The 26,990-nt window shown below is 36.5% G+C and overlaps 4 protein-coding genes across 5 annotated transcripts; 2 read left to right on the plus strand and 2 right to left on the minus strand.

Moving 5' to 3' along the window:
* Positions 1-298: 298 nt before the first annotated feature.
* polh (polymerase (DNA directed), eta) lies at positions 299-4,469 on the minus strand. Its single transcript, XM_024296754.2, has 10 exons — positions 4,174-4,469; positions 3,435-3,569; positions 3,131-3,360; positions 2,845-3,023; positions 2,665-2,768; positions 2,477-2,596; positions 1,949-2,072; positions 1,792-1,857; positions 1,538-1,710; positions 299-1,458 (listed from the first exon to the last, which is right to left on the minus strand). The coding sequence occupies exons 1-10, from the start codon at positions 4,308-4,310 to the stop codon at positions 618-620; spliced, it is 2,109 nt and encodes a 702-aa protein (XP_024152522.1). The 5' UTR covers positions 4,311-4,469; the 3' UTR covers positions 299-617.
* Positions 4,470-4,760: 291 nt separating this feature from the next.
* On the plus strand, positions 4,761-10,902 carry LOC112161550 (polymeric immunoglobulin receptor). 2 transcript variants are annotated; one of them, XM_024296757.2, is made up of 10 exons: positions 4,761-6,895; positions 7,104-7,424; positions 7,551-7,693; positions 7,766-7,844; positions 7,932-8,004; positions 8,136-8,224; positions 9,379-9,410; positions 10,171-10,227; positions 10,324-10,391; positions 10,606-10,902. In XM_024296757.2, the coding sequence occupies exons 1-10, from the start codon at positions 6,853-6,855 to the stop codon at positions 10,619-10,621; spliced, it is 921 nt and encodes a 306-aa protein (XP_024152525.1). In that variant the 5' UTR covers positions 4,761-6,852; the 3' UTR covers positions 10,622-10,902. The 2 variants fall into 2 exon arrangements, with proteins under 2 accessions (XP_024152525.1, XP_024152524.1); XM_024296756.2 differs by having other exon boundaries at positions 7,551-7,844.
* Positions 10,903-12,426: 1,524 nt separating this feature from the next.
* On the minus strand, positions 12,427-19,556 carry LOC112161678 (histone-lysine N-methyltransferase SETDB1-B). The gene is made up of 10 exons (XM_024297016.2): positions 19,387-19,556; positions 18,552-18,629; positions 18,331-18,408; positions 17,878-18,234; positions 16,663-16,824; positions 15,926-16,108; positions 15,347-15,548; positions 15,148-15,221; positions 13,863-14,053; positions 12,427-13,440 (listed from the first exon to the last, which is right to left on the minus strand). The coding sequence occupies exons 2-10, from the start codon at positions 18,622-18,624 to the stop codon at positions 13,318-13,320; spliced, it is 1,443 nt and encodes a 480-aa protein (XP_024152784.1). The 5' UTR covers positions 18,625-18,629; positions 19,387-19,556; the 3' UTR covers positions 12,427-13,317.
* A 1,122-nt stretch (positions 19,557-20,678) lies between these two features.
* vdac2 (voltage-dependent anion channel 2) lies at positions 20,679-26,014 on the plus strand. The gene is made up of 9 exons (XM_024297018.2): positions 20,679-20,836; positions 21,677-21,748; positions 21,846-21,895; positions 22,149-22,301; positions 22,381-22,433; positions 23,672-23,899; positions 24,733-24,883; positions 24,961-25,018; positions 25,092-26,014. Exons 2-9 carry the CDS (start codon positions 21,682-21,684, stop codon positions 25,181-25,183), a joined length of 852 nt encoding a protein of 283 aa, XP_024152786.1. The 5' UTR covers positions 20,679-20,836; positions 21,677-21,681; the 3' UTR covers positions 25,184-26,014.
* The last annotated feature ends 976 nt before the right edge of the window (positions 26,015-26,990 follow it).

Here is a 26,990-nt window from a genome sequence, read left to right on the forward strand (position 1 = left end):
TTTTTGTCAATATTCCTGTTTAGTGTTTGATATATGGTGTGCATGTTTTTGTGACAAACAGTGGAGTCTCTTTTAATGACATGAATGCTTTACATCTGATGATATAAGAATGATGCACCAAAAGATGAGTCCCTTGAATTTTAATATTTCAGAGTTTTAACAGAAATGATAGTTTAACAAGTAGAAATGCCTTTTTTTATTGTCAAGTATTTGCTTAATGAAGAAGATTTTCTTCTGCTCTTTTTAAAATCAAAACTGATCAATGAAGTATAAGAAAAAGAAACATGAATTGGGTAAATAGATTAAAACATAGACTTGCATTTATTTGGAAGAACTACTGCCATCTGCTGCTATGTCAGTGTACTGCAACATGATGAACAAAAAGAAATCCTAAACAGTAAAAAGTGTTTATCAAATTTGCCCCATTGCAAAATTGTCAACAATTAAAACAGTTTGCTATTTAATTAACAAAAAAAATGAGGTAAACAAAATATGTACTTCATGTGAAACCAAATATCAGATTTAAAAATTCTTCCCACGTGACATTTATAGAATATCTCACATTTTCTCTTTATATTAAGTTTTTTAATCTGGAATTAATAGAATTGATTAAAACCTCAGTTCTTGGTGAAAAATGAATCCAGCGTACCCTTACTTCCTCCCTGGGAGCGCTGTCTTTTTGCTGCAGGCCCAAACTGACCTCTGGTTTTTGTTTTGCCCCGGGAGTTCTGGACTGAGCCTCTGAGTGGGGCTGGAGAGGAGGATGATGATGATGATGAACTTGGGGCGAATGAAGAGATGGAATTCTGAAGGTCCAGAGCAAAGTGGTAGTCGTTGTGTTCGGGCATTTCCCAGACCAGGACTTCCTGTCCACAACGATCGCACGTTATTAAATCCTCTGCAGCTACACTTGCAGGGTTCCAATTGGAATCTGGGTCAGTATCTGAGCCATGCTTTGACTCTGGTTCTGGTGCAACACTCTCAGCTTCTTTACTTTGATTTTTTTCAGAGAATCTGGAACCGTTTTGGGATTCGTGTTTGCTTTTGTCCAGAGTCTTTTTATGAAAAAAAGAACAGATGCCCGAGCTGAGTTCAGACTGAGGTGAACTCTCAGAGGAGCAGGCTGCCGTCTGCATCAGACTATCATCAGCACACGTTGTACTATTAACAAAAAGTGGAGGAACTTCTTCAAAGTCTACCCCGTCATCCTCCTCCTCTACTGTTCTAACCTCTTTCTGTTTCACTGCTGCCTTTTGAAAGAAGGCCTGAATGCTACCGCGTTGTTTACACTTAGGGTCGTGTCTCAGCTCAGAGCCCGGCTGAGTTGAGACTTGAGAAGTGGCGGAGACACTCTGACTTGAAGCGACGTCGGCTGAGAGAAAGCCGGCGATCCCCCCGGAGGACGGCGCGTCGCTGAACTTGCTAGCAGAGAGGTGCAGCATGGTGAGAGGCGGAGTCCTGGAGACACCAGACAGTACGTCCACGTCACACTCACTATAAAATCAGTCTATCGTTGTTATTACTTTAACCACGTTACCATGCAGCCTGGTGGTTTCCTGCTGTGTTGAGGCTCTTGATGATGGCAAAGCTGTCACTTGATAGTTTGGCGGCCTCGTAGCGCACTAAAGCGCAGCATCGAGAGAAGCTGCTCGGCCTCTTATCGCCGAGCTGGCGCACACCAACCGTCAACAGCTTAGCCACTCGACCGTTCTAGGAAAAGGGAGATTTTGAAACTAAAATGTGACCAAAAATATGCTTTTCTTTTAATCTAAAAAAACAAGAAAATCTCACCATTTCTCTGTCTTTGTTCAGCCTCTCTTCCAGTTCCAAAGCCAGCTGATGAAGCCAATACTGTACCTGCACACAATTGTTGCATTGAAAGAGACAAATTTCAGACAATATGAGATAAAAATTTTGTAGATGCTGCTAAAAATGGAGACTTCTTTACCTGTTCTTTAGTGGCTAGAGACGTCTTTCCAGGGAAGTTTTTACTGCAACCAATAGACTTGGGAAGCTGCCTGGGTTTGACGGCTTCAGACTCGATCCCTCGACACAGGTCATAGAGCCACTGGCTGCAAAGCAAATGGTGTCACCAAGGAAAAAAAAGTTAATATTTTAAATATTGATTTATTCTTTTCATATCTGAGGTTTTGGTCATCTTTCTTTAAACTTTGAATGACAGGCATTTGTATGTTTTATCTGAAGTGGTGTTTTAATTTCTCATCATTTAATTTTTGTTATTTATGGTCATTTTAGTCAATCTTCTTGGATTTTAGGCTCTATGAAATAGTTTTGTTTTTTATCTGAGAAGTCTTTCAACTCTAAAGATCCTAACAGTTGAATTAAAAATTCTAAAATCTAACAAACTTACAGATTGGCATTTTTACTCAGAGATTAACGGCAAATTTTTAATTTTGAAGTTGCTTTTAAATTGGATCTTTGTCAATCGTATCACCACAGTTTGTGGTTTACTTACCCTGTTTTTTCTCCAAAGTGCTGCACCAATTCGGGCTGAGAGAAGCGAGTGAGATCTCCCATGTTCTCTACTTTTAAAGTTTCCATTATTGAGGCGCCCATCTTACCCCCCAGGTTCCGACTGCACAAAAACAACAGAACATTTAGGGGTTTTGCGGGTTTTACATTCGACTGAAGCTTTAAACTCACATCTTGCCGATGGGTAAAGAGCTGAAAAGTTCAGTCACAGATTCCAAAGGCAAAACAGTTTGTCTGTTAGGTTTGTTCAGACCACACGCCAGCTTAGCCAGGACCTAAAAAAAAAGTAAACTGAAGACTGTTGCTATTGAATAGATGTTGCAAGAAATCCAAAAAGAGATTTGGACCTACCTTGTTGTGTGATATTCCTGCAGAACAACGGAAACCTGTTTGTTTCTCCACTGCAGCCCTCATCTCCTCAACTATGAGCGCTCCCATGGTTAGCTGCAGTTCTGCACAATTCTGCTCCGCTGATGAAGGCGTAGGTAATGATTCCAACCACTGCTGAAGACCTTTGGATCTGAGCTCCTCTGAAGGGAATAGTGAGAAAATACAATTAAACATTCTCATTTCACTATTTTTAGTCTAAAGAAAACTCAATAAATAGAATAAAAGATTAAGTTTGGTCATAAATTACCTTTATCTAAAACAGAATTTTCTGAGGATGATGGGTCCAGTTCAGTCTGAGGATACCCCTGAATGTAAGTGGTCTTAAGGAGGCCTGGGTTGATTTGTTCCTCACTCATGTTCTTCAGCCGCTGCTGGACAGCAGACGTCAAATCCATGTAGGCCTCATCGATGCTGGCTCGCTCAATCACAGCAAAGCGGGACATCACCTCGATCACCTCCACGCTGGCATCCCTGTAGCTGCAAAAGGAGTTGCTAGTACATGGGGCATTCGCTCACCAGGAGGGAGGGCGGTTACCTTCGTCTGCACTTACTGAGTTAGGTCGGCTTTCCCGTGAGACTCACGTACTCGTGCCACTTGCAGATCCGGGCAGAGTTTTTTGGCATCGGCCACCCACATATTCCTGGTTACACCGTGGGCCCTGGCCTCATAGCTGACAGCTATAATACTAACAAGAACCATATTTCAGCAACTTTTAAGTCATGCATGAGTTTTGATTTAAAAAAAAAAAAGTAACCGATGGGACCTCCAAACCCCTAAAATGTTTCGAAGACCATGCGGTTTGTGCCCTGTTGAGGTTATCTATTTGTCTGCCCATCCTTACGTTTTTGTTATTTATTTAATTTACTTATCTTGGAATTTTTGTGTTTTATTTTTTGAGCAAATCATGGATTTTTGCAGGTCATCACGTTTGGGGGGCAGTTGCGGCATTCAGGGGGCCATTGCCCCCCATGCCAATACTTATATCCGGCTTTGGTATGGCAGTAAAGAATGATGGGACTTTTTGTATTCATCTAAAACATGTCTTTACAAAATCATGATGCTGAAATAAGGTGATTACATTTGTTTTTCATCGTTACTACTTAACATCAGCAAATGCAACATTTCAAACATTTACTCCCTTGGCTTTAGCAGACCACAGTCAAATGAGAAGATTGGACTAAAAATAGAGTCAGGTATTTGAATAACTGCCTGTCTTTACGACTGAATGCATTCAAGGTGGTGTATTTAAAAAAAAAATAGCCTCGTTGTTGGCTCTATCAGAAACTTACCCGCCACCCTTCCAGGTTTTATACTGCGCCACCACACAGGAGGTATTCCGCAGAGCTGGATTCAGTCTCTGCTCCACCTGGACGTAGAAGCAGTCCATGTCCACCAAAGCCACCACCCTCTCCTTTCCGTACTCCATGGACGAAAAGTAGCCTTACGACAAAATGCGCATGCGTCCACTAAATGTGTCTGACTTCAGTTCAAGGTCGAGTAAACAAATGTAACCATAACATCTTAAAGTTAAAGCGGACTCTCGCTGTAGCTATCAGATATGTACCGGAAACAAACAAGGGTCTTCGTCGCTTTATATTTCGCGCAAAAAATTTGCCTCTTCAGAAACGTCATCAACAGTCGACGATTATCCGAAACAAAAAACTTTATTGAAAACATAAATAAGGACAAATTCACAAAAAATAAAAACAACACCATTAACCACAACAACAATAAAATATATTTTTAATTAAAACAATAAATAAACTAGAAAGAAAATAAAAGTAAAAAGTCTATTATTTTGTAATATATGAACACGTTTGAACATCTTTAGTGCCTTGAGGTTTTTCAAATCTCAGTATTGCCATTTTCTTATAACTCTATCTCTTTCAAGAATTCTAAAAAATAAACTTGAATTGTGGAAGGACTTGCTGATAAAACAGTTTTCAGGAAGACTTTGCCTGTCTTTGTTAAGCAGCATTAAGCATAAAAAAAGCAGAACCTATGTTTTTAAAAAAAACTGTCTTGAGTGAGAATCTTCACAGTACGGAAGAGGATTAGGGCCACTGAAAAAAAGCCTTTTTTTTTTTTTTTTTTACAGTGGCCCTAATCCTCTTCCGTATCAGATAGAGTAATTACTAAAAAAGAGAAATTGGCAATTTCATCCTTGTGTAACCCTTATAGCCTGGATAAACAGGGGTATCTTAATCTACAATTTCTACGTTCAGGGTTTCTAATACTTTAGGTCTGATTTCTAGGTTTGTAGGAGATTGGCTGGCAAAAAAACCCTCCAACTTCAATAAGAACACCAACTCGCATTCAGATAACAAACACACATTTAATTTAACAAAAAAATATATACATTTTCTCCGGTTTTAAGTTTGATGCATCATTTATCAGTTTGTTTGTTTTTGTCTTTTCTGTCAGGCCTGACCAAAAAAAAAATTAAAATAGTTCTCTGAGATCTCAGGATATAAAATTGGAAAAAGAAAGGGGATCCTCAAAAATCAATTCAATTCCCGTTACCGCGCTCCTGCTTAACCTTCTGATCCAGGATGTCCAGATTTCCCGAAATTCAGCTGCACAGAATCCCGTCCCTGGATGGTGCACTTTGGATCTTCAAGGAGAGTCCAGCATAGGAAAAAAAACAGTCAGGATGTTCAAAGAAAAAAAACAAAACGTTCATAGGAAAAAACCTCTGGAGTTGTTCAATAAAATTCTTCTCCCGAATCGTGCTGGTCTGCACAGGTTGTCTGCTCGGCTTCTCCCAAATAAAATGTGCGACAACTCTTTTTCCTCCGTTTCAACGGGGCTACCTGCAGGGCTTTGGTGCGTTTAAGGACCATCGGAAAATACAGCTTTTAGCGAAAACTCAGCCTTTAGAAATAGCTATAGTAGTTGTTCTGGCTCCAAAAGAGGAATGGATTAGGCCCTAAAATAACCATGGGTTACACTTGCCTTGGGTATCTTAATGTTGTTGACTCACAAATAAAAAAGAATCCTGTTTTTTTTTTTATCTTTGTTTTATTATTATTTTAAGAAGCATGGGTTGTTAATTAAAAGTATGAATGACAAAAAGAGATAGATAAACCAGTATGCTGCCCACGGGGGCTCATTCAAGTGTTATTTTTATTTTATTGTATATATTTATATATACACAGAACCCCTCTCACCCTCAGCATGGTTTCTCCTTTTAGCTTGGGTCCTCTACCAGAGGCGTGGGAGCTTGAGGGTCCTGTGCAGTATCTTAGCTGTTCCTAGCACTACACTTTTCTGGACTGAGATGTCTGAGGTCTTTCCAGGGATCTGCTGTAGTCACTCCTCCAGTTTTGAATTACCACGGGCACCACTGTCACTTTCACCTTCTAGGCTTTCTCCAGTTTCTATCCCTGGTATTATTGAGTCCCTGGTATTGCTCCACTTTCTCATGTTCCGTCTTCTTGATGTTACCATCGCTTGGTACTGCCACATCCACAACTGCTTTCCTCTGTTCTTTATCCACCATGTCTGGTTGATTCACCACAGAAAGTAGGCTTCAGCTGTAATTACTAACTTTTTACCAAATATTTTTTCCAAAATTCCCTCTTCTTTTCTAAATCTGTTTTTTGTCATCATTATTCAACTCTTATTATAGGCTACTTGTGTTTTGTTTCCCTTGTCTTGGGTTTTGTTTAAACCTTTTGTAATAAATGGAACAACCGCCACTCTTATTTGATCCCTCCCAGTTTCTTTTTTCTTTATGTTGCACCGTTTCCCCTGTGGGGTGTAACATTGATATTTAACGTTTTGGTTTTTTTTGCACAACATTTTCACTCCACCTACATTTTTTACGTTTGTCTTCATTTACATTGTTGCTGGGAAATAGCTAAGAAATGTAAGTATTGGGTAAAAGAAAGAGGAAGTTAAAAGTCAGCTAAAGTAGAGTTTGTGACACATTGTATCATTTCTGTTGAGTGTCTTTAACCACCAGAATGACTTCTCTAAACTGTTTTCTGATACTCGCTGGTCTAACAGGTAAGTGGAACTGAACATTTTTACTTTTCTATTTCTTTTTTTAATTAGACATTTTAATTAACATTTATTACTCTATCTGAGCTTCTCACATTATTTTTGATTGTTTAAAGTAATCATTTGTGCTAACAACTTGTAAAATAGTCTTTGGTTTTATGAGTTAAACTGTTGAATGGTCCCCATTCAAACATGCTTTTTTTTTCCCCCACAGGAGTTTGTTATTGCAGGAAAACTACAATCAATGAAGTACAAGTGGTGCGTGGAGCTTCTATCTCTATCCCATGTCTCTATGACTCGAAATATGAAAAACATGTGAAATATTTGTGTAAAGGACATTATTGGCGCTCTTGTTCATATGCAGTAAAAACCAATAAACTTGACACAAATGGAAATTTTTTAATTCAAGATGTCAAAGAACAGAAAACTTTCACAGTGACCATAAACCATGTAGATACAGACTCTTATTACTGGTGTGTTGTGGAAATCGATGGAGGGGCTGATGATAGAGAATTTTTTCACTTATCGGTCTCAAGTAAGTTTTATTTTATTTTTCTTATCGCAAACCCTTAGTTTGTCAGTTTTGGTTAAAGACGAGTTGTGTTTCATACAATGTCAGTTCAAGTCACACATTTATTGTTAATGGTTTGTTTTCAACCAGGTACACCTGCTCTCAGAGTGGATCGTCAAAAAATGGAAGGATTTCGTGGCGGCAACATAACCATCAACTGTTACTCTCGTAGCTCTGGGATGAGGAAATGGTGCAAGCTGGGTGGAAATTGCGTTACAAGCTCATTTCAATTGGTAGATGGAAGAAAAGTAATCATCAACAAGAATCATTCTGTCTATTCTGTTACAATGATTGGATTGAAACAGGAAAACAGCGGCTGGTACTGGTGTGACCAAGGACAGTTTCAAATGCCAGTGCATCTAACAGTTACTGAGAGACCTGCTAGTAAGTATATGCATCACTACATGCTAAAGGATTAAAAGTGGAGCAATAAGTTCATCATTTACTAATTGTGATTTTGTATCCACTCAGCTACTCTGAAATCTGTGACTGTTACTGTTGCTACGACTGTAACAAATGTAACACAGCCTTCAGTCAAAGAACGGTCAGTCTTTTTGCAATCTATGATAAGTCTAGTCATTTTTTTTTTCTTATTTTGGCTGTCTTTCTATAAGTGTGTTAAACACATCACTATTCCCCATTAACTTCAGCTTATTTTGTGAATGTGTTTTCCAGAACTGATCCAACAATCCTTTTCATCTCCCTGGGTGTGCTGATCGTCATTGTGCTGGTGGCTTGTTTGGTCTGGTTTGTGCTGAAAGGCAGTAAGTCAAATTCCAATTACTTTTTTTTAATTTCACCATGAAAAAAAATGGTAAAAGCATTTCTGAAACCCCAATCTACTTAATATTATTCAAACTTTCCTTCAAAATCCATTGGACATTGCTTGATCTGTGTTTTTTGCCCTGTAGTGGATAATCATTCTACTGGGGGCACTAGAAGGGTTTTTCCTGCTCATTTCAATGCGGGAGCGGTTATGGATGAAGCGATTTTGAGAACGGTGGTTGGTGATTTTACAGAGGATGTGGATCCAACAATTCTGTATGACACACTCAAGCTCTGATGAGCTGTGTGCTGCTGTGGGACCTCTTGTGGCGAGTGCTAAGAATAGTATCCGGTGTTGGTCACGTGAATCATTTAATTCGAAAAAGTATTTTCGTTGCAGTTTTGCAAATTGTTAATTTCTATGTGCCTCTAAAACCACCTCCTCCAAGCACAAAAGCATTTTTTTTTTCGATAAATGCTTGTTTTTTTTTGTTTTTTTTTTCAAAATTGTGTTGTTTCCATTACGCAAATGCAGGGTTTAAAACAAATCTTAATTCCAAATTTAATTTTCTGACAAGCCTTTGATTTAGTAGATTTTACAAGAAAATTTGAAGGTATGTAACAGTTCTTTAAAAAATAAGACAGTAAAGATTTTGCACAATTTTTTGAGATTTTGAATATTTTTTTGTTAAGCTGCAGCATTTCGGGCTATGTGCCGATTATATAATTTATATCCTACTCTGTAAAAAGTGAAACATTGTATCAATTACCAAAAGTTATATAAATTGTTACATATGAAATTATTAGTATTAATCAAAATAACATTTTGAGTTAATGGTTTTTGCATCTCAAAAATTTTATTAGATAAAAACTAACACTGTTACAGCCACCTTGGCAGTTCCAGGGAGGAGTGAGAAAAAAAATAAAAAAATGAAACACCCACAGATGTCATCTTATAAAATAAAAATTATTTATTTTTAAAAAGAGTCAGTGGTTTGCTTCCTGTAACATTATTGTTTGTATTTTTAAATGAAACAAATTACAGAGCATTTGTTAATTGATCACTTTTTACTGTGTATTTTTTCCTTCTAGCTATTTAAATTGATCTTTTATGCTTTTTTCACACTGAGAAACAACTACTTTGTTTTTTTAGGACAGGCTAAAACAGAACCAGACATGGAAAAGGTGAGTTTAATTGCTAATGTCATGAATTGCAAAACAATATGGAAACTGTTTTTTTTCTTGAGCTTTTGTCGAGGAAAAATTGAGTCAAAGTAAAATGAAAAACCCGACTCTGTATGTGCTAAGCGGGTCTGTTTATTCATGAATAAAGTCAGAGAGTATTCCAGCGTAACCAGTCAGATTCTGTTGAGGAAGCCCCCGATTCTCTGTTCCCTCCTATCGTTATACCCGAGTGCAGGTGACCAGAAGCACAGCACACTCACGGCCTTCAATGGGACAACAATCCTTCTTTGGCAATCGTACCAGAGGAACCTTCGTCAACACCAGGCGATCCAACACCTCATCTATTTCTGTCTTATCTTCCCTGGAAGCCCTTGTTTAACCTTTTATCTTGGACACTTGGCTGGACACTGAATTTGAGAAATGTCACGTGACCTAGCATCTCCTCCAACTAAGCCTCTAGAACCTTAGTAATTCTGGAGTTCACTTTCGGGTTATAGCTTTACAGGTTGAAATGGAGCAGCTCTTTTTCTTACACTTTTTGATAAACTCACACTACTAGCTATTACAACAACAAATGACATATCTGCATATTTGCTAACATGTTGTTGTGTTTTAAATATTCCATGTTTCATCATTCACTAACACTTGAAGTGTATTTAGCAGCAACCCTGTTCCTAGACTAATGTAAATTATTTTTTTTTATTCACACGCTGTTGTTAAAAAAAAGTTGAGACACTCACACTTTGCTGTCTTTTCTCAGACAGAAGACAAAGTAGTTTATTCTGATGTCACTTTCCAGAAAAAGAAGACGACTGAGGTATGAGCAGTTCAGACTTAGTTTCAGGTGAAACTGTGCTTTCTAAGAGTTGCATCTGTCTTCAGTTTTATTTTATTCCTCTTTTCCAAACTGTAGATAGCACCTGAAAGTGATGTGAACGTGATTTACAGCTCTGTGGTTTCACTTAAGCAACAGGACAGAAGGTAAATCCTAAATTGCCACATACAATATGACTTTGCACTTTTAGTTTTTCAGTTATTCCATTTGTACTGTACAGCTATGCACAATTTATAAGTTGCTCAAAATATTAACCCTTAACTACTATTTATATTTCAGTTTCTAAAAATTCCAGATGGCATTGAGAAATAACACGTTCTTCCTTCTCATGTGTAACTGTGGTAATTTGTTCCTTTTCAGAGTGAAGCAGAAGTAAAGGAAGATCCGTGCTGCATTTATTTCACATGTCTGACGAAAAAGAAAAAAAAATCTTGCTTTCTCCATCTTTTATTCTGTGTTGTTAGTGTGTCATGTAATGAGATAAAGCTGTGGGGAGGAAAACACTTTGTAAAATGTTTTTGGCTTATTTGTAACTTTTGCTTCTTTTTGGCCAAATAATTTAATTTGAATAAGGAGTGTAGCATGATATTAAACAAAGATGGTTTATTTAAATGTTAACATTTGAAATTGGTGCTGTAATAAACAGTGATAGCCCTGTTTTGAATCCTTGTTCTTTAAAGTCCCATTCAATCATTTCTTGATGGATTTTCAAAGCAGTGGTCTTTTAATTACAATTATACTGTTTTAAGCCTAAATCACTAAAACGGTTCTATACTTAGGACATAGTTTCTGCAGAGCGGCAGCAGTTCATTAGAAATTTGCCAATGAGTTTTGGGCGAGACCATTGGTGCAGAGCACCCCCGCCCCCAATTCCCCTCCCCATTGCTGTTTACATTCTCCCCTGTTAGTTTACAGCCACAACTTTTATCAGTGTGGGTGTGAGGCCCAGTTTATTTTCTAAATCACTTTTCCAAAGCACATTTATATTCAAGTTATTTTTTCCTGCTCCAAATTCTTTGAAGAATAATCTGAAAATATTATTTTCTTAATTCATGTCCTCCAACATCAGATAAATTTGCTTATATATATATATATATATATATATTCTCTTATGTATGGTAACTTATGGCCCACCCTGTAGATTTCTTCTTTTTATATTTTTAAGATCTCATATCTTGTGGCTGATCATGACTTAAGCATAAATAATGAACAAATGCTAAAGTAAAAAGGTTGAAATTTCTAACTTTGATTTATAATAAAATAAACATGAAGGTTTTTTTGTATTAAAATATATTCCTTTAGTCTACAGTGTGATGGGAAGGAAAATAAGTTGAGAAAACAACATTAGTACTACTAAAAGTTTAAAAATAAGATGTAGTGCTTTTAAAATTTTTGCAAAATTTTTAAGCTCGGCAAACACAAGTTTCACTTATTCAAAATTAAAGACGATAATAGAAACAAACCACATAAAAATCCAACTTTAGACTCAAAAAATGAGGATGTGACGAGTACTATAAAAAACACACACACACACTTACACTGCTTCTAAATGACCCAAACAGACCTGTTAAAGTGAAGAATTAATAGAAGAGAACAACAAACATCATGAACAGCTCATTAAAAAATAACTTTTTATGTATAACTTTTAAGCATGAAGTAGAACAACTTCCTTTATGTCAATCTTTTACAGTCTGGATGTCTTACAGCTGTTTGTTTCTGTTGCTACAGTAAATGTGAACATTTCCCCCACAGTGAAACTCACGTGTGCAAGCAAGTAAAGCATGGAGACGAGAACGGTGAGTCAGTGGGGGCACACTGAGAACATGCAGATTCTAGATGGTGTTCTGTCTTTGGAAAGCATCACTGAGGAAAATGTTGGAAAAAGTTATGAATTGTGGATTCAAAATGAGGGAAACTGGGTTTGGGGGCGGTCGTGGTGCAGAGGTAGAGCGGTCGACCTCGTATTGGACAATCGCAGGCTTGATTTCTGTCCTGCCTGCCCATTTGTTGAAGTGTCCTTGGGAACCCTCTTTGTAGTTATAGGTTGGGACGTGTTCGACACTGATGCGGCCATCAGTTTGTGGGTGAATGGACTGTGACTTTAAAGCACTTTGAGCCTTTTAAAAAGCAGTAGAATTCTACACATACATGCCATTTACTATTAGAACCATAGAGTCTTGATTGTGCAGGCTAATTTTAATTTACATCAGTATTGTACAGTAGATACAGAATTACATAAAAGCAGCAAAGCAGAAACATATTGAGAAACTTCTTTATTTCAAAATAAACAGAATAATAAAAATGTGATAAAGAAAACGTGAGTACTTGAAATGAGTTGGTTAAAAAAAAATCATCATTTAAAGAACTGAGAACTAAAATAAAGACATAGTATTTAAGGTAACAGTAGAAATGAAGCTTTTTCCTTCTATCCGTGGTTCCGTCAGGGTCTCGAGGGTTACTTTAGCTCACATCACCAGTCCAAGTCCATCGAAGAACCACACACTTTCACACCCAAATGACAATTTGGAGTCATCAGTCAATCAACGAAGCATTTTTTTTTTTAACCGCATGGAGAAAACACGCTAACTCAAAGGAACGGTTGGGCCTTCTCACAAAACTTTTTGCATTTGGGGAACATGTCAACCTCATATGGACAACTTTAGAAGTCTACAGTACAGCTTTACAAGTAAAAGTTCTTTGTATAAACAAAATTGTGGATTTTGATACAAAATTTGAATGCTTTATTAGATATTTAGCCTCAAACGAGAGGCCGGAAAAATAAATTCACAAAGCAAGTTAGAAGAGTCATGCTTGATTTTTTTTTTTCTTTGCTCTAGACCGAATTGCTTCCCTACCTTTCTGGCTCCTCCCTATTGTTTAATTGTTGGGGCATTTGAAGCTATAGTGATGTTTTTGTAAGGATGAGCTGCAGTTTGTATTTAAACGTAAGTTTTGAAGATACAATTTTTTCCATGTCTTTCGTCTTGAAGGGAAAATGAAGGGAGAAGCCGTAGGGTTAGGGAAGCAATTCGGATTCGGCCAAATGTTCTCTTCGCTCGGCGAGGCCTTCGTTTAGCTATTGGTCTTTGGAACCCCTTCAGTGCTCAGCTTTGTCTGTTCGTCCATTTTCAACAACTTGAATATGTGTTCCAATCGTACGGAGCCTCTGTGAATCCACTCTCGCATCTGATTATGCTGCAAAACAAAGAGAAAAGAACAGCCACAGATCAAAAATCCAATGAATTCATCAATAATGACCATGTTTTTAAAGGGCCTACACAATGCTTGTTTTTAATCCTGTCAGAGTAAGCTATATCCATATATATGATTATGAAAATTATGAAATATTATATTTTCGGTAGATCATTTTCATACCCGAAAGTAACCTTTTCCTCCTTGTGGGTGCCGCCCACTTCATATTTGGATGCATTTATTAAATCCAAATTATAATCTTGTTAGAAAAACTTTTACGCTCAAACCTAAAAACCATTTCTGACATTTAAAACGTACAAAAACTAAAATGTTTTGCCTAATAGGATTAAAACTATATAAGAGTTGCCTGCATGAAATTGATGTACTTGTTGAGGGGAGTGTGCACATCAATAAAATACACTGACCTGATAAACGACCAAAATCAAGCTGCAGTCCACGCTGTGGACGTCACATTTCTCTGGGACTCCGTTCACATCTACAGTAATGGTTTGCCCCACTTTGTAGCGTGTTAAATGGGGGTATGGCCATCTCTTTAAATACTGTGCTATGAAATACTTGTGAATGCCGCTCGGAAGGTCATCCAAAACATTATCCACTGAGGAGAAAGGAGAAGAACGATCAGTCGTCTGTATTGTGCATAGTTAAATGTACAGATATGATCAATAAATGATGGAAAAGCATCATGTGACCACAATATAACCAAACAAAACTGCAGTTTATATATATATATATATATATATATATATATAAAAACTCAGTGTATTGCATAGATTATTTTCAATTAGTTTCTATTAATACTGATGAAAGTCTGATTGAATACACACACGGAAATTTTAATTTTGCTTATTTAACTTTTTTCTTTTTCAAATTTTAACAAATTTTAACAAAAAATAGATTTAATTAAACCAGACAGAAATTAACTACAATAAAACAGAATAAAAAAAATACAACTAAATAAAAACAATATGAGTAACTACAAATAAAAATTTCTAACAATAAAAAACTGTGGATCAATTTTGTCAGTAGATTCATATAAAATTTGATTTAATAGTGATGAGGTGTGGATATAATTAATCAAATCAAACTTTGGAGTTTGGGGAATTCAATAAAACTTGTCGGGGTTTTAAATAATTTTAGCACTTTGCTGCATTTGAGGGTGTAAGGTAATTTCAATATAAAAAGAACATTTTTTATTTCATAGTGATTTATTATTCAAACAGATGAAAAAATGAAAAAATAAATTATTTTTTATATTAGATGAAAGCTTGAATCTGTAGCGGTTAATCTAATGAAACAAACAGATTCCTAACACCCTTTAACTTGAAAAATGTGTTTTTAGACACAAAAATTTAAGCAAAAATTAAGATTTTTCAATTTTGAGCTACTTTCTCTCATTGAAATCAGGTCAGATATTTTTTTTGTTTGATTTAACATCAAACCCTATTTACCTGTAACTAAAAGTAAAAAAAAAAGATCTGACTTGCTTGAATATATATCTATATGAGATATTATGCAATTAAAAAACATGCACAACCTTCACAGACGTGCAGCAGAAATGACATAGAAAGAAGAAATTAATCAGCCTTCCTAATAAGTCCTAATACCTTATGTTCATATTCACAAACTACTGTTGCTGTTTTGTTTTATTCCGTTAAAAAATAAACTATTAGTGAACCAAAGAAAACTTACGCGGTCTGCACACGAGATGAAGTGAAGGTAAACCAACATAAACTGGTGTGTGATCATCTATAAAAACCAGAAACCTGCAAAATAAAGTCACATAAAAGAAAAAAAAAGCTAATTTAACTTCTGTTTTATTTTTCCTTTTAACACCACTTAGAAGCACAAATAAGTTTGTAAAACTGTTGAAGAAGCTTCATCGTCAAACCTTAAGCGGTTCTTTCTGTTGGGGAGTTCGCCCAGAACTCCAGGCAGGAAGCAAAGCTCGTCCTCCTGGGACTGAACCACAACGCGGGCGCCGATGTACAGCTCCACCAGCCGGGTCGTGAAGTCGAAGGCTATGTGATGTCCCGATACGAGACTCTTGCCTTTTTCTTCAAAAACGACTTTGTATTTTAACCGTCCGTCTTCTGCAATGAAGCACAAGAAAAAAGTTCAAACTCTGTCAATAACGATCATCATAAACAACTTTAAATAAAGGTTTTTGAAAAAGTAATAAAAGGTGAGTGGTGCCAGGCAAACAGGTCATAGGTCATGTTTTCATAAGGATAGAAAATGGTATTAAAAACAATATCCAAGTAGCAAATTATCTAGTTAAAAAAAAAAAAAAAAACATTAAAAATCTGCAACAAAAACTCAAGTTTTAACTTTAGGTCAATTATTTTTACTTGATTTTTTATATAGGAGGATAGTCTAAAATCTGAAAAATCTAATATATCTTCAAAAAATTTTGAAATCCTATTACAAATTTTTTATTATGCAACTTTTTTCCCCACTTTTGTCATACCTTTTGTAATTATCTCTGCGATTTTGCCCCGCTTCCACTCCATGGCCCTCCTCCTGGCTATGATCATCATGCCCGGAGAGACTTCTTTCTCCGGCAAATTAGGCCGGACATTTTTGGTTTCCTCGTTGCAGTGTCCCATGAAGGTTGATATAATAGAGGTGCCTGCATTCGCTGCTGAAGAAACTTAAAATACAAAAATACAATCTTAGTAATCATGAATTTCCTTTTTTAAGACTTTAAGGCAAAAGAGAAAAACTGATCAACCTGTTGTACCAAAATTAATTAATCTGACATTTGTTGAGTTATCGTGTATTTTCAATTGTTATCAAAATGCAAATAATAAACTTTTTCTGAATAAAGATTCTACAAAAGATCTGAACTGATTTTTATGCAAATATAGATGCCAAAACTGGCCAATGTTCATGTTAAAACCAACATAAAAAACACAACAATTAAAAAAAAATCTTTAAAAAGTTGACATAAAGCTTAAGTTCATTGTAAATGAAAATGCAATGATAAAGTGACTTTTTTTTTTAAACACAAATTTGAAGAATGACCATATTGATATTCAAACATAAAAAGTACTTGGGGTCATAAATGCTTATAAAGTGTTCTTAAACTGCATACATTGAATACTTATATTCTAATTGGAGCATCAGTGTGATGTTTGGCCAGATCAACCTCTGCAGTCTGTGACTCATTTGAAATATTAGCTGTTGTTCCGTTTATGAATTTACCGTTATTGTTGTCTACGCCGTCCTTGGACTTCTGGGGCTCTGGAACACTTGATTTGGGCTCCGGCACGATTGATTTGGACTCCGGCACGCTAGATTTGGGCTCCGGCACGCTAGATTTGGGCTCTGGAACGCTTGTTTTGGACTCATCCACTATCACAAACTCTGTCAAACACAGAAAAAAAACCAGAAGATGTGGAACTGTTAGCAGACATCATTCAATATTAGAAGCTGTGGGTCAAAAAGACCCTTGAATTCTGCTGCAACTTCTACAGATGACATATGAATCAACCATGAGGGCTTTTTCTTTTTTTTTTTTATTATATTCTCTCATCTAATTATTTTTGGTTTAGCTCTCCAAAATAAAAACACCAATAAAGCTTATTAAAAAAACAGCTCTGACTTCTTTGCAGTTTTGCTAACTAAGCTAAGTGGGAAAAATGTCATGAACTAAAGAAAAAAAAAAGGTGCCTGTAAGTTAAACAACCTTAACACACACAGGAACAGTGATTGTATTTGCCATACTTGGATTGTCAAGTCAGATTATTGCTTTAAATATTGCTTTCGGTTTCCTTTTTTTTGGCTAAAAGAAATTCAATTAAGTCATTTTGAACTAAACTGAACCAAAATAAACCATAACTTACCTTAATGACCAGAAAGAACTGACTTGAGTCATACCCGAGCACTCAGTTACTTGAGTTTTTTTTTTTGAAGCTTTATCTAATATTTAATACTAATGATGATAGAAAAAAGCACTGATAAAAAATATACTGCATAAATCAGATACATGTTGCTATTCTTGAAGTTTCCACCGCGCAGAATTTCACATGCATCAACTTTAAATGTGATCATAGGCATAGATGGATATAAACCAGACTGAACCTTAAGAAAAATATATCTATTATTTAGTCACTGCTCTATTTATAAAATGAATGTTAAGTCCCACTCTGATCATCTTTTGATCTATTGTTAAAGCGTTTCCAGTGGTGTTTTTTTCTAGGACTTAGTTTCTGCGGAGCAGCAGTAGTTCATTTTAGTTTTTTTAACTGCTTTTTTTTGGGTGCTCTTAATTCGTACGCAGAGATTTAATTTATGCTTAATTTTCTTTATATATGTCCTCCATCAACAAAGAAATGCCACAAGGAGATGTTAAAAACACCAAACATGTGAGTTTCTTCAGAGTGGGTCTCATTTTCCTTTCTGTGTTGGTAATCTCACCTGAACTTGTGCTGTTACTGCTCACAGCCCGTTTGGGCTTTTCTGATGTGCCGCTCTTTTTCACCTTAAGGATTTTTCGATTGTTGTTGGAGCGTGGGGCATCGGAATCATCTGAATCATCCCCCGGTTCCCACAGAGTATCGGATTCAGCCTCCATCCACGACTCGGCATCGCTGTACACCTCCTCGGTCTTTGGCGACTGCAGGGCACTGATAACGTGTTCAGGAAGTCTAGTTAAAACCACAACGGCTTCTTTCTGCAGATGCAGACAGTCAGCGCCATTCTGAACACATGCTGGCTGGCTGGGAGTGGCATATTGAGACGATGGGAACTCATACGATATTTTTGGAACACTTCCTGAGAAAAACAAAACAAAAAAGAAAAAGTTTTTGTGGTTTGAGACAAATGCAGATCATATCAAATAAAAGTAATTCTAAAAGATTATGGACTCACCATTCTCATGACTTTTGCCATCTTCTGAGCTCTCCAGGTCCAGCATGTTTGACTTGACTTCATCCACTTCCATGGCAGCTGACAGAGCAAACAATACACAAAGATGTTACATCTTATTTTTGATTAAAATATTCAATCAAAATGATCACCCTGCGCTGACATAGAAAGGCAAAAATAAGGGGGGGGGGGGTGCATTGGTTATATATGTAGTATAGACTCACCATTATCATTTTCTACACTGACTTCTGAGCTCTTCAGCTCCTGCATGCTTGGCTTGAACTCCTCCACTTCCATAGCAACTGTCAAATGTTAGAGCATGCGAAAAAGACATGTAAATATGAGGTGACTTTAATACAGTTATTACCAATGGGGGGAAATATATGTTGCAAGTAATACAAACACATACATGTATACACACACAATTAATGACGTACACCCTAATTTAGAGTGTCCTAAGTGCAATAAATACAAATGTAAACAAAATAATAAAAAACGACTTACATTAAATTAAAATATATTAATTAATTATTTTTAAATAGTTACTCTAGCCTGGAAATATTGATAACACGCTTGAAAAAAATGTTCAATGATTGGAGGATTTCCCAGCATTATGGTGAGGTGTCCCACGCTGAAGAACACAAACCGCAGACCGTTATAATCTCAATAGATTAAATAGAAAGTCATAGATAACCATGATAAGACTATAAAACTACTTCCAAACATCTTGGTGTTCCTATAACCACAGTTCCACGTGCTTTTGGTTTAAGGACTACACGCCTGCGGCTAACTCCGTGGACAAATCGATGATAAATGAACGAAATTGATGCTTTTCATTTTTGGACGAGTAAAGCCAAAGAGTTCAGAAGGCACCGAAGGCCTACCGATGTCATATTAGATTAAAAAAACAAGAAAACAAAACGAACGTGCAGAATCTTCCAATAGCAAGCACTGTCGCTAAAGTACAAAAACAAAACAATTTTAAGGAACTATGACGAAAAAGACTGAAAACAAACGTTTTCTCAAAAATGCTTGGTTATTAAATTAATCGAGGCATACCTCTTTTCGATTCACAGTTGTCTTGGAAATATGATTACAGTACTTAAATGGAAAATAAAATTTGATCTAGATACTATGATTAGCTTGTCTGAGCAAAGCTAACTTCTTCTTCTGGTTCTGGTTTCAGTTTATGGCGGCGGATGGCACACAGCGTTGAGGTACATTACTGCCACCTACTGGTATGGAGAGCTAACTTCTACTTCAGCTCACATGCTGAGGTTGGTTGTAGCGCCCTCTTTTGGGGGATAGTAATTTCTACAGATTTATTTTTGAAAACCAAGTAATGTTCAGCTAACTATCTATTGAGATAAAACTTTTGCTTAAATGAAAACTTCACTCTTAAAAAAAACATTTTGTTTTTACTAAATGATTTAAATCTGTAATGTAAAATAGAAAGACATTTTTTTCTATTCAAATTTTAATACACTTTTATACATTTATTTGCATTTACCAGACTTGATTTTCAGTTGTTGTAAAACTGTTGCATTACCACGTGTTTTTATATCCAATTAGCAATTTGGAAACACAAATTAAAATTTATATAAAAAAAGAAGAAAGAAAAAAAAGCCACATGTGGCTCTTTTTCCCCTCCATTGTGGCTCGTTTATTAAAAGTAAATAAAAACTTTTCTAAATTTTAAAAAGTAACAATAAAGTAAAAAGCGAGAAAGTAATAAAGGGGAAAAAGTAAACTAACTCGAACTTTAACTTATTTACAAACACTTGAAGGACAGTAGGTATCAGTCAAACTACAACATTTTTGACACAAATTTGTGCATCCTGTCTTATACTACAAAAAATCAATGGACGTCAATAAGCACAACCAGTATTCTATGTTTGTGGGGTTATTTCCATGCAAAATGAACAACAATGTATTTATTTTTATCATAATAGTAACAATAGCATAAATACAAATCAGTGTTTTATTTCTTTAAAGGGTGAATGAAGACTGTGACTCCTACTGGGTTGTAGTCAGTAAGAAATCAACCCAAATGGCTCTAAGAGTTGAAGGTTACAGATCCCTGTGTTGGACCAACGTGCTAAAAACATGTCTTGTGTGTCCTCAATCGAAGTGTTAACTAATAATTTATTCACATTTGGCAGATTGTGACTTTATTTTCGTGCAACTAAAGGACTTTGTGCCAGTTCACACGTTACTTAAATATTAACACATAATAATAATAATAATAATAATAATAATAATAGTAATAATAATAATAATAATAATAACTTTTTTATTTTATTTTATTTTATTTTATAAGTGATATTTTTATCAAGGCACTTTTGTGGACAGCCCTTGGGCCTGAGCGGGGAGCTGATAGGTAAAGGTTTGGTTGCAGAGCAGTCTCCTTCAGCTCGCCCTCCAGCCGGTGACGCCTGCCCTGACAGTGTGGCGTGACATACACCTCCAATAAAACAATTTCAGCTTTTAATAACTCTTCCTCCAACCGGTAAGGCTTCTGTTTTTTCGGTCTAAAGCTTATCGGAGTCTCTCTTTTAGTTAGTAGCGAGTTTTTGCTAAGACGTTTCACTTACCGGCATGCCGCATGCTAGCAGTGTTGGCCCTCGAAGCTAAATCGAATAGCACGTTTCCGCTTAGACATGCAGAGCAAGAACAAGCAGCTCGGTGTCACAGGGCTTGTCTGTCCCTCAGTTCATGTGCAGTAATATTTGATAAGGACTAGGCTTGACCAAAATGGCTTCTCTCCTTCTCCGCAACCTTGTCAGTCGACTGTCAGGCTATGTGAACCAAAAGGATCGTTACACCATTAGCATAAAACTGTTCTTGCTATATAATTTCCTTCAAACAGTAATTCCCTAATTTACCTGAATCATTGATAAAGTCGTTGAAGATATTCTATTAAGTTCTGACGTGCTTGTATGAATTAAGTGTGTGCTGTAACTCCTTATTTATTACTTTTTTTTAGCATTAGCTGTGTAATGAGGTTTTCTTGCTAACAAACTTATTGAAATGCTCTTAAAAATAAAGATCAACTTTATTTTCTTGGAGTTTGCAATTATAAAGTTAGTCGGAGCGTTTAATTGACATACTTTGCAAATTAAAAACACATTAATTGGAGTTAAAAGTGCACTTTAAGTGACAAATGTAAAACATTATTAGTCCCATAATTTAAATTATTTGGCAATTGTTTTCATGTATCATAATGCTGAGAGGAATGTTAACGATTGGTTGTTGTTACTCAGTTATGTTTAGTGACCTTTTTTGTGTGTCATTGAAATACTCACTGTTGGAAAAGACATCCAAGTTGACATTTGTGTTTTGTCTACAGTCGCGATGGCCGTGCCCCCTGCATATGCTGATCTGGGCAAGTCTGCCAAGGACATCTTCGACAAAGGCTATGGTATTGTTCCTGACTTTAGATCGAGTTCAACTTGTTGAATTACATCTCTGAAATTGTTTCACTTGATTTCAAATCATATTGTTCGTGTCCTTCACAGGATTTGGTGTGGTGAAGCTTGACGTGAAGACAAAGTCAGCTAGTGGAGTGGTAATTGATTTATTTTTTTTTAAGATAAGGTATATTACAAGAATATAATAGTCACTAGATAATCCTGAAGTCCATTTTAATGCTTCAAAACTGCTGCTTTTTGATCAATCTTTCTATAGTGATGTCAAACAGAATTATACATCCTATTGTTTTTTGTTTTAGCACATACCTGATTTATTTGTGTGTGCAGATGTTATAAAAAAAATATACGATTTTATTCTGATTACTATTTTTCTAAAACTGTCTCATGTAGGAATTCAAAACATCTGGCTCCTCCAACACTGATACCAGCAAGGTTTCTGGTACCCTGGAAACCAAATACAAGAGAGCCGAATATGGTCTGACCTTCACCGAGAAGTGGAACACTGACAACACATTGGGAACCGAAATCACAATTGAAGATCAGGTATTGTCACAATCATTTTTAATTGCAGGTTCAATACTCAATGTAGTATTTTGTGTTAAACTTTTGTTGCTCCTCGTAGATTGCAAAGGGACTGAAGTTGACTTTTGACACAACCTTCTCACCAAACACCGGGTAAGATGGTGGTTAAAATTAGTTTTCTGTGTTTGTAGGCAGGACTGGCTGTGGCCTCTCTGCATGAGTAATTCTGGAAACTTGATCTTTGTTGCACATGCTTATGACCTGTGTCGCTGCCAGCCATGTGACCGGGGTCCCAGTATGGAACGAGGGTTTAGTTACTCTTCACTGTTGTTTGTAGCTTTTACTCTTTTGTTTTCTGACAGTTTTTTGTGTGTAGAAAAAACAGCATTGGCTCTGTTTTCCTTCAACTGTTTCACATGTGAAGTAAAACTATTTGTCCAGATTAAATGATTATATTGCAGTGTTTTTGCGTTATCTTGAAGGGTGATGCAAATTGTTTTAATCACAATGTGCAAAATAAATAGAAAAGTGCTCCTCATGTAGAAAGCATGTGTAAATAATGGCAGTTAAAGGAAATTTAAAGGCTAAACTATGTTCTAAAGTAACTCGATTTAATGGTAAACTAACTCTTAGTGCTAAAGATTTAAGGTTTTAGAAATCTAACTATTTAGAATATTTGAAAAGAACTACAAAGTGTTGCGTGGCAGAGATGAAAAAAGGTCAAAGTACCAACATTGGCAATAACAAATGACAGTAAAAGGTGCTACAAAAGGGAAAACTTGTCAATAAATTTAAAACCTTAGTAAAAAGTTTATTGTTTTATATTTTAAAAAAAAAGCAATATATCACAGTTAATCATTTGCAGATTTTTTTCTTTCTCAGCGTAATTTTGCACATTCTTATTTTATTGACTTGGTGCACTGTGTTCTGCGTCCTGATTGGCTGTAGACCAGTGCCAATCAAGATGCTCCGTGCTGTGACTTCTGCAATGTTTAATCACTATCAGATCTTTGTTTTCATTCAAAAAATTACTAATTTTCCTAGGAAGGTTTGAAGTTTAGAGTTCAAACGAGAGAAAAATGTAAAAGTTTTTCTGATAAAGGTCTGTAATTGTCTAGTGATGGGTTTTAAAACATCTATAAGCCTTCGTTGCAGATTTCACCTATTGCGGGTTGTTTTAGAATCTACTTCCAGAGATAAAAAAGCAAACACAAACATAAAAATCATGGCTTGATTTAAAAAAAAAAAAAAAAGTTTAATCTTTCTGGATCAAAAATGTGAAGTTCTTGATCCAGAAAATGATTTTGAGTGTGAGAATTTGCATAATAACTTTATAAAATTTGACTTGGGTGTGTCTTTACTGAGTTCTCACAAAATTCTTTCATTTACAGCAAGAAAAGTGGGAAGGTGAAGGCTGCCTACAAGCGCGAGTACGTCAACCTGGGCTGCGACGTCGACTTCGACTTTGCCGGTCCTACGATCCACGGAAATGGCGTTGTCGGCTACGAGGGTTGGCTCGCCGGTTACCAGATGAGCTTCGACACGGCCAAATCCAAAATGATCCGAAACAACTTTGCTATCGGCTACAAGACCGGAGACTTCCAGCTGCATACAAACGTGTGAGTAGATAAATGGGACTTCTTTAAAAATTTCTGAATTTTTGCAGTTTGTAGTCCCAAAACAGAAGTTTTTATTTGTAAAACAGAGGTTATGCTTCTGTATGTTTGTTGGATATTTGGTTGTGTGAAGAAGTCTCTTTTCTAATGCTGAAATTTTTGAGCTTAAAGTCCCACTCTGATCATCTTTTAATTAATTTTAGAAACATTCAGTTGTTTTGTTTTTCTTAATTATGATTATGGCATTTTAAGCCAAAAAAACTGTTATTTTCTTGGACATAGTTTTTGCAGAGTTTCAGCAGAGCTTTGTTGTTGGCCAGACTGTCGGCTTTAGAGCAACCCCGCCCCCTTTCCCCTTCTGTAGAGCAGAGCAGGGAGCTTGTGGCTCGCCCAGCTTATTTTCTACATCACTAATATCCTCTCTTTCCATCTGGAGTTTTTCCATCTACTCCTGATTCACAACAATTTTAAGTAACCAAGCATGTTTACATTAAAAGCGGGGTCATCTGGACCCCACAAGACGGCGCGCTGAACTTTATTATTTTATTTTACTTTTTTAAAGATTTTTTTTATCTTTACTGGTGTCCGTGGCTGAAATAAAACCCTGTCCACCTTTGTCATGGGAGAGATCACACACTGGACCCCATAAAATGGAACAAGAGTTTAAAAAAATACTCATAAAGAAAATTAAGCTTAAAATTGGGTTTCTATCTGTCTGAGAAAAATGCCACGATTATTGTAATTACACCAAAACATGATTAGAGTGGCTCTTTGAAGCAATTTTCTTTGACTATTTCTTATCAGTATCATGAAGTTCTCACTTTTTTTTTTTCCAGCAATGATGGATCTGAGTTTGGTGGCTCAATTTACCAGAAGGTGAGCGACAAGCTAGAAACGGCGGTGAGTCTGGCATGGACCGCCGGCAGCAACAGCACCCGCTTCGGCATCGGAGCCAAATACCAGCTGGACAAAGACGCTTCCATCAGTGTAAGTGGAGAAGCAGATGAACGGAAATTTCACAAAAGTGAGAGTGAAACCTGACTTTTTTTTTTTTTCTTTTCTAGGCTAAAGTGAACAACAACAGCCTTGTTGGTGTTGGTTACACTCAAACTCTCAGACCAGGTAAGACGCCTTCACGAACGGCAAGTTAGTCAAAAATCAAACATTTTCTTAGCTCCAGCTCCTGTGTGTGCAGGTGTCAAACTCACCCTGGCCGGCCTGGTCGACGGGAAGAACATCAACGCAGGAGGCCACAAACTGGGTCTGGGCTTGGAATTGGAAGCCTAAGGTTTTCTCAAACTGCAAGGGACTAGGGAATATCACAAGAATCTGGCCTTAAATGTATGTCCAACTCAATCCGGCAAGGAGATACCTGGAGAGATTGTTTCAAAGGCAACGGCACCATGTCAGGCTGGTGACTTTTCATCAGTGCATTCAACTTTTGCTGTTTTTTTCCTTTGCAAAAGTCAGTGGTTGGGTTATTATTTATAAATCACTTGTTTCCAATGAAACACTGCCGTAATAATTGCATCATGTTTGTCGCCATCAAGGTGCGTCTTAGTTGTGATAATTCCAGGCACTCCATTATTTTATTTAATTTTAAAACCTCTCTATCATGTGACGGCATTAGTTTGATGTCCAGAATTGTCAGATTTTTCCATCCGTAATGTCTGATATTCCTCGTCATCCGACAGTGATCAATTCCAAAGCTTCTGAACTACACTAGACTTTTCCTTCTGGCTTCTATTTAAGTATTGCTGCATCCTCCCTGCTCGTGCACGCACCGACAGAAACCAAGACGGTTTTTATGTTCTGGTAAAGCTGCACACGTGACCCTTCCTTTAACAAAGCAGTCTTTGGGTTGGTTTTAGAACGTTTGGGAGAAATCTGTGCTTACGGTTGAACCAGGCAGACCTTATTGTTTCTTTTACTCAGCAATTGATTGGGGGCGGGGAGTCGCATAATTATGATGATGATGCCAAACTCTTCTCAATAGAAGGTGTAACTTAAAGCTGCGTACGCGCACTCTCAAGCTGCTTCCCTGTTCTGGGTGGAGACGGGAAGTCTTGGAGGTCCTTATAAGTATGTCAACATTTTCAATAAAGTCTTTGAACTCCACAAATGCTTGGTTGTTTGATGTCACAGTGCCAAGAATGTTCTTCTTCTTTTCATGCTAGCTATTTTGACTAATTTAGACTTTTTGGTTTTTTAGGCTATGTTGGAGTTTAGCTAATATTTCAGCTACATGCTTGATATTTTGCCTAATTTAGACTTTCCTTAAGATTTTTTTTTTTTTAGCTATTTTCAGCGGGCAAATTCATCTTACAACATTCTAACACTAGCATTATTGCAGGTAATCCTATATATCTAGTTTTTAGTCATTTTTAAGCTAATGATGGTTAAGATGTGTGCTTTACATCCAGTTTGCACATGACCCGATTAGTCGAATCGTAAAAAATAATCGCTGATTAGTCGACTATTAAAATAATCGTTTGTGGCAGCACTAATTAGCAAGAGTCTGGCAATATATGTATCATGATACACGTCACAATATACATCACGATATATCCCAAGTCGGCACCAAAGACGATATTTTTCTACTATCTGAGAATGATTAAAAAAATAAAAACAAAAGAAAACTTTCAGAGTTTCGGGACTCGTCCCAAGTTAAAGCTAAGTTGTAACTGTCTCTGTAACAATAACAGCAAAGCTAATAATGAGTGAACATCTAACACAGGATGGTTCTTGTGACATCTTGTTTTGCTGTGGAGCTGCTGAAAGAGGTTCAGCGGGCTGCCAACAAGCTGTCGGGGCTTTAGTGAAAAACAAAATATGCCGAACAAGTTTGTTTAAAAGTAATCATCGCCTCCATAGCAGTTTGAATCGATACAAGTATTCCCGAATATTTCATTGAAAATTTTCCTAAACCCTTATAAATTTTACATCCAAGTAACCGAAAAGGACCACATTAAAGTAAGATGAGGACCAAGGTTGAGAACCTGCCTAACCATAACCTGTTGAACAATTTTTAAAATATATAGTTCAAAGCTTTTTACATTATTAAATGGCCTGGTAGTAGAGAATATTCCCTGAG

Source organism: Oryzias melastigma, linkage group LG15, assembly GCF_002922805.2.
Source record: "Oryzias melastigma strain HK-1 linkage group LG15, ASM292280v2, whole genome shotgun sequence".
NCBI lineage: Eukaryota > Metazoa > Chordata > Actinopteri > Beloniformes > Adrianichthyidae > Oryzias > Oryzias melastigma.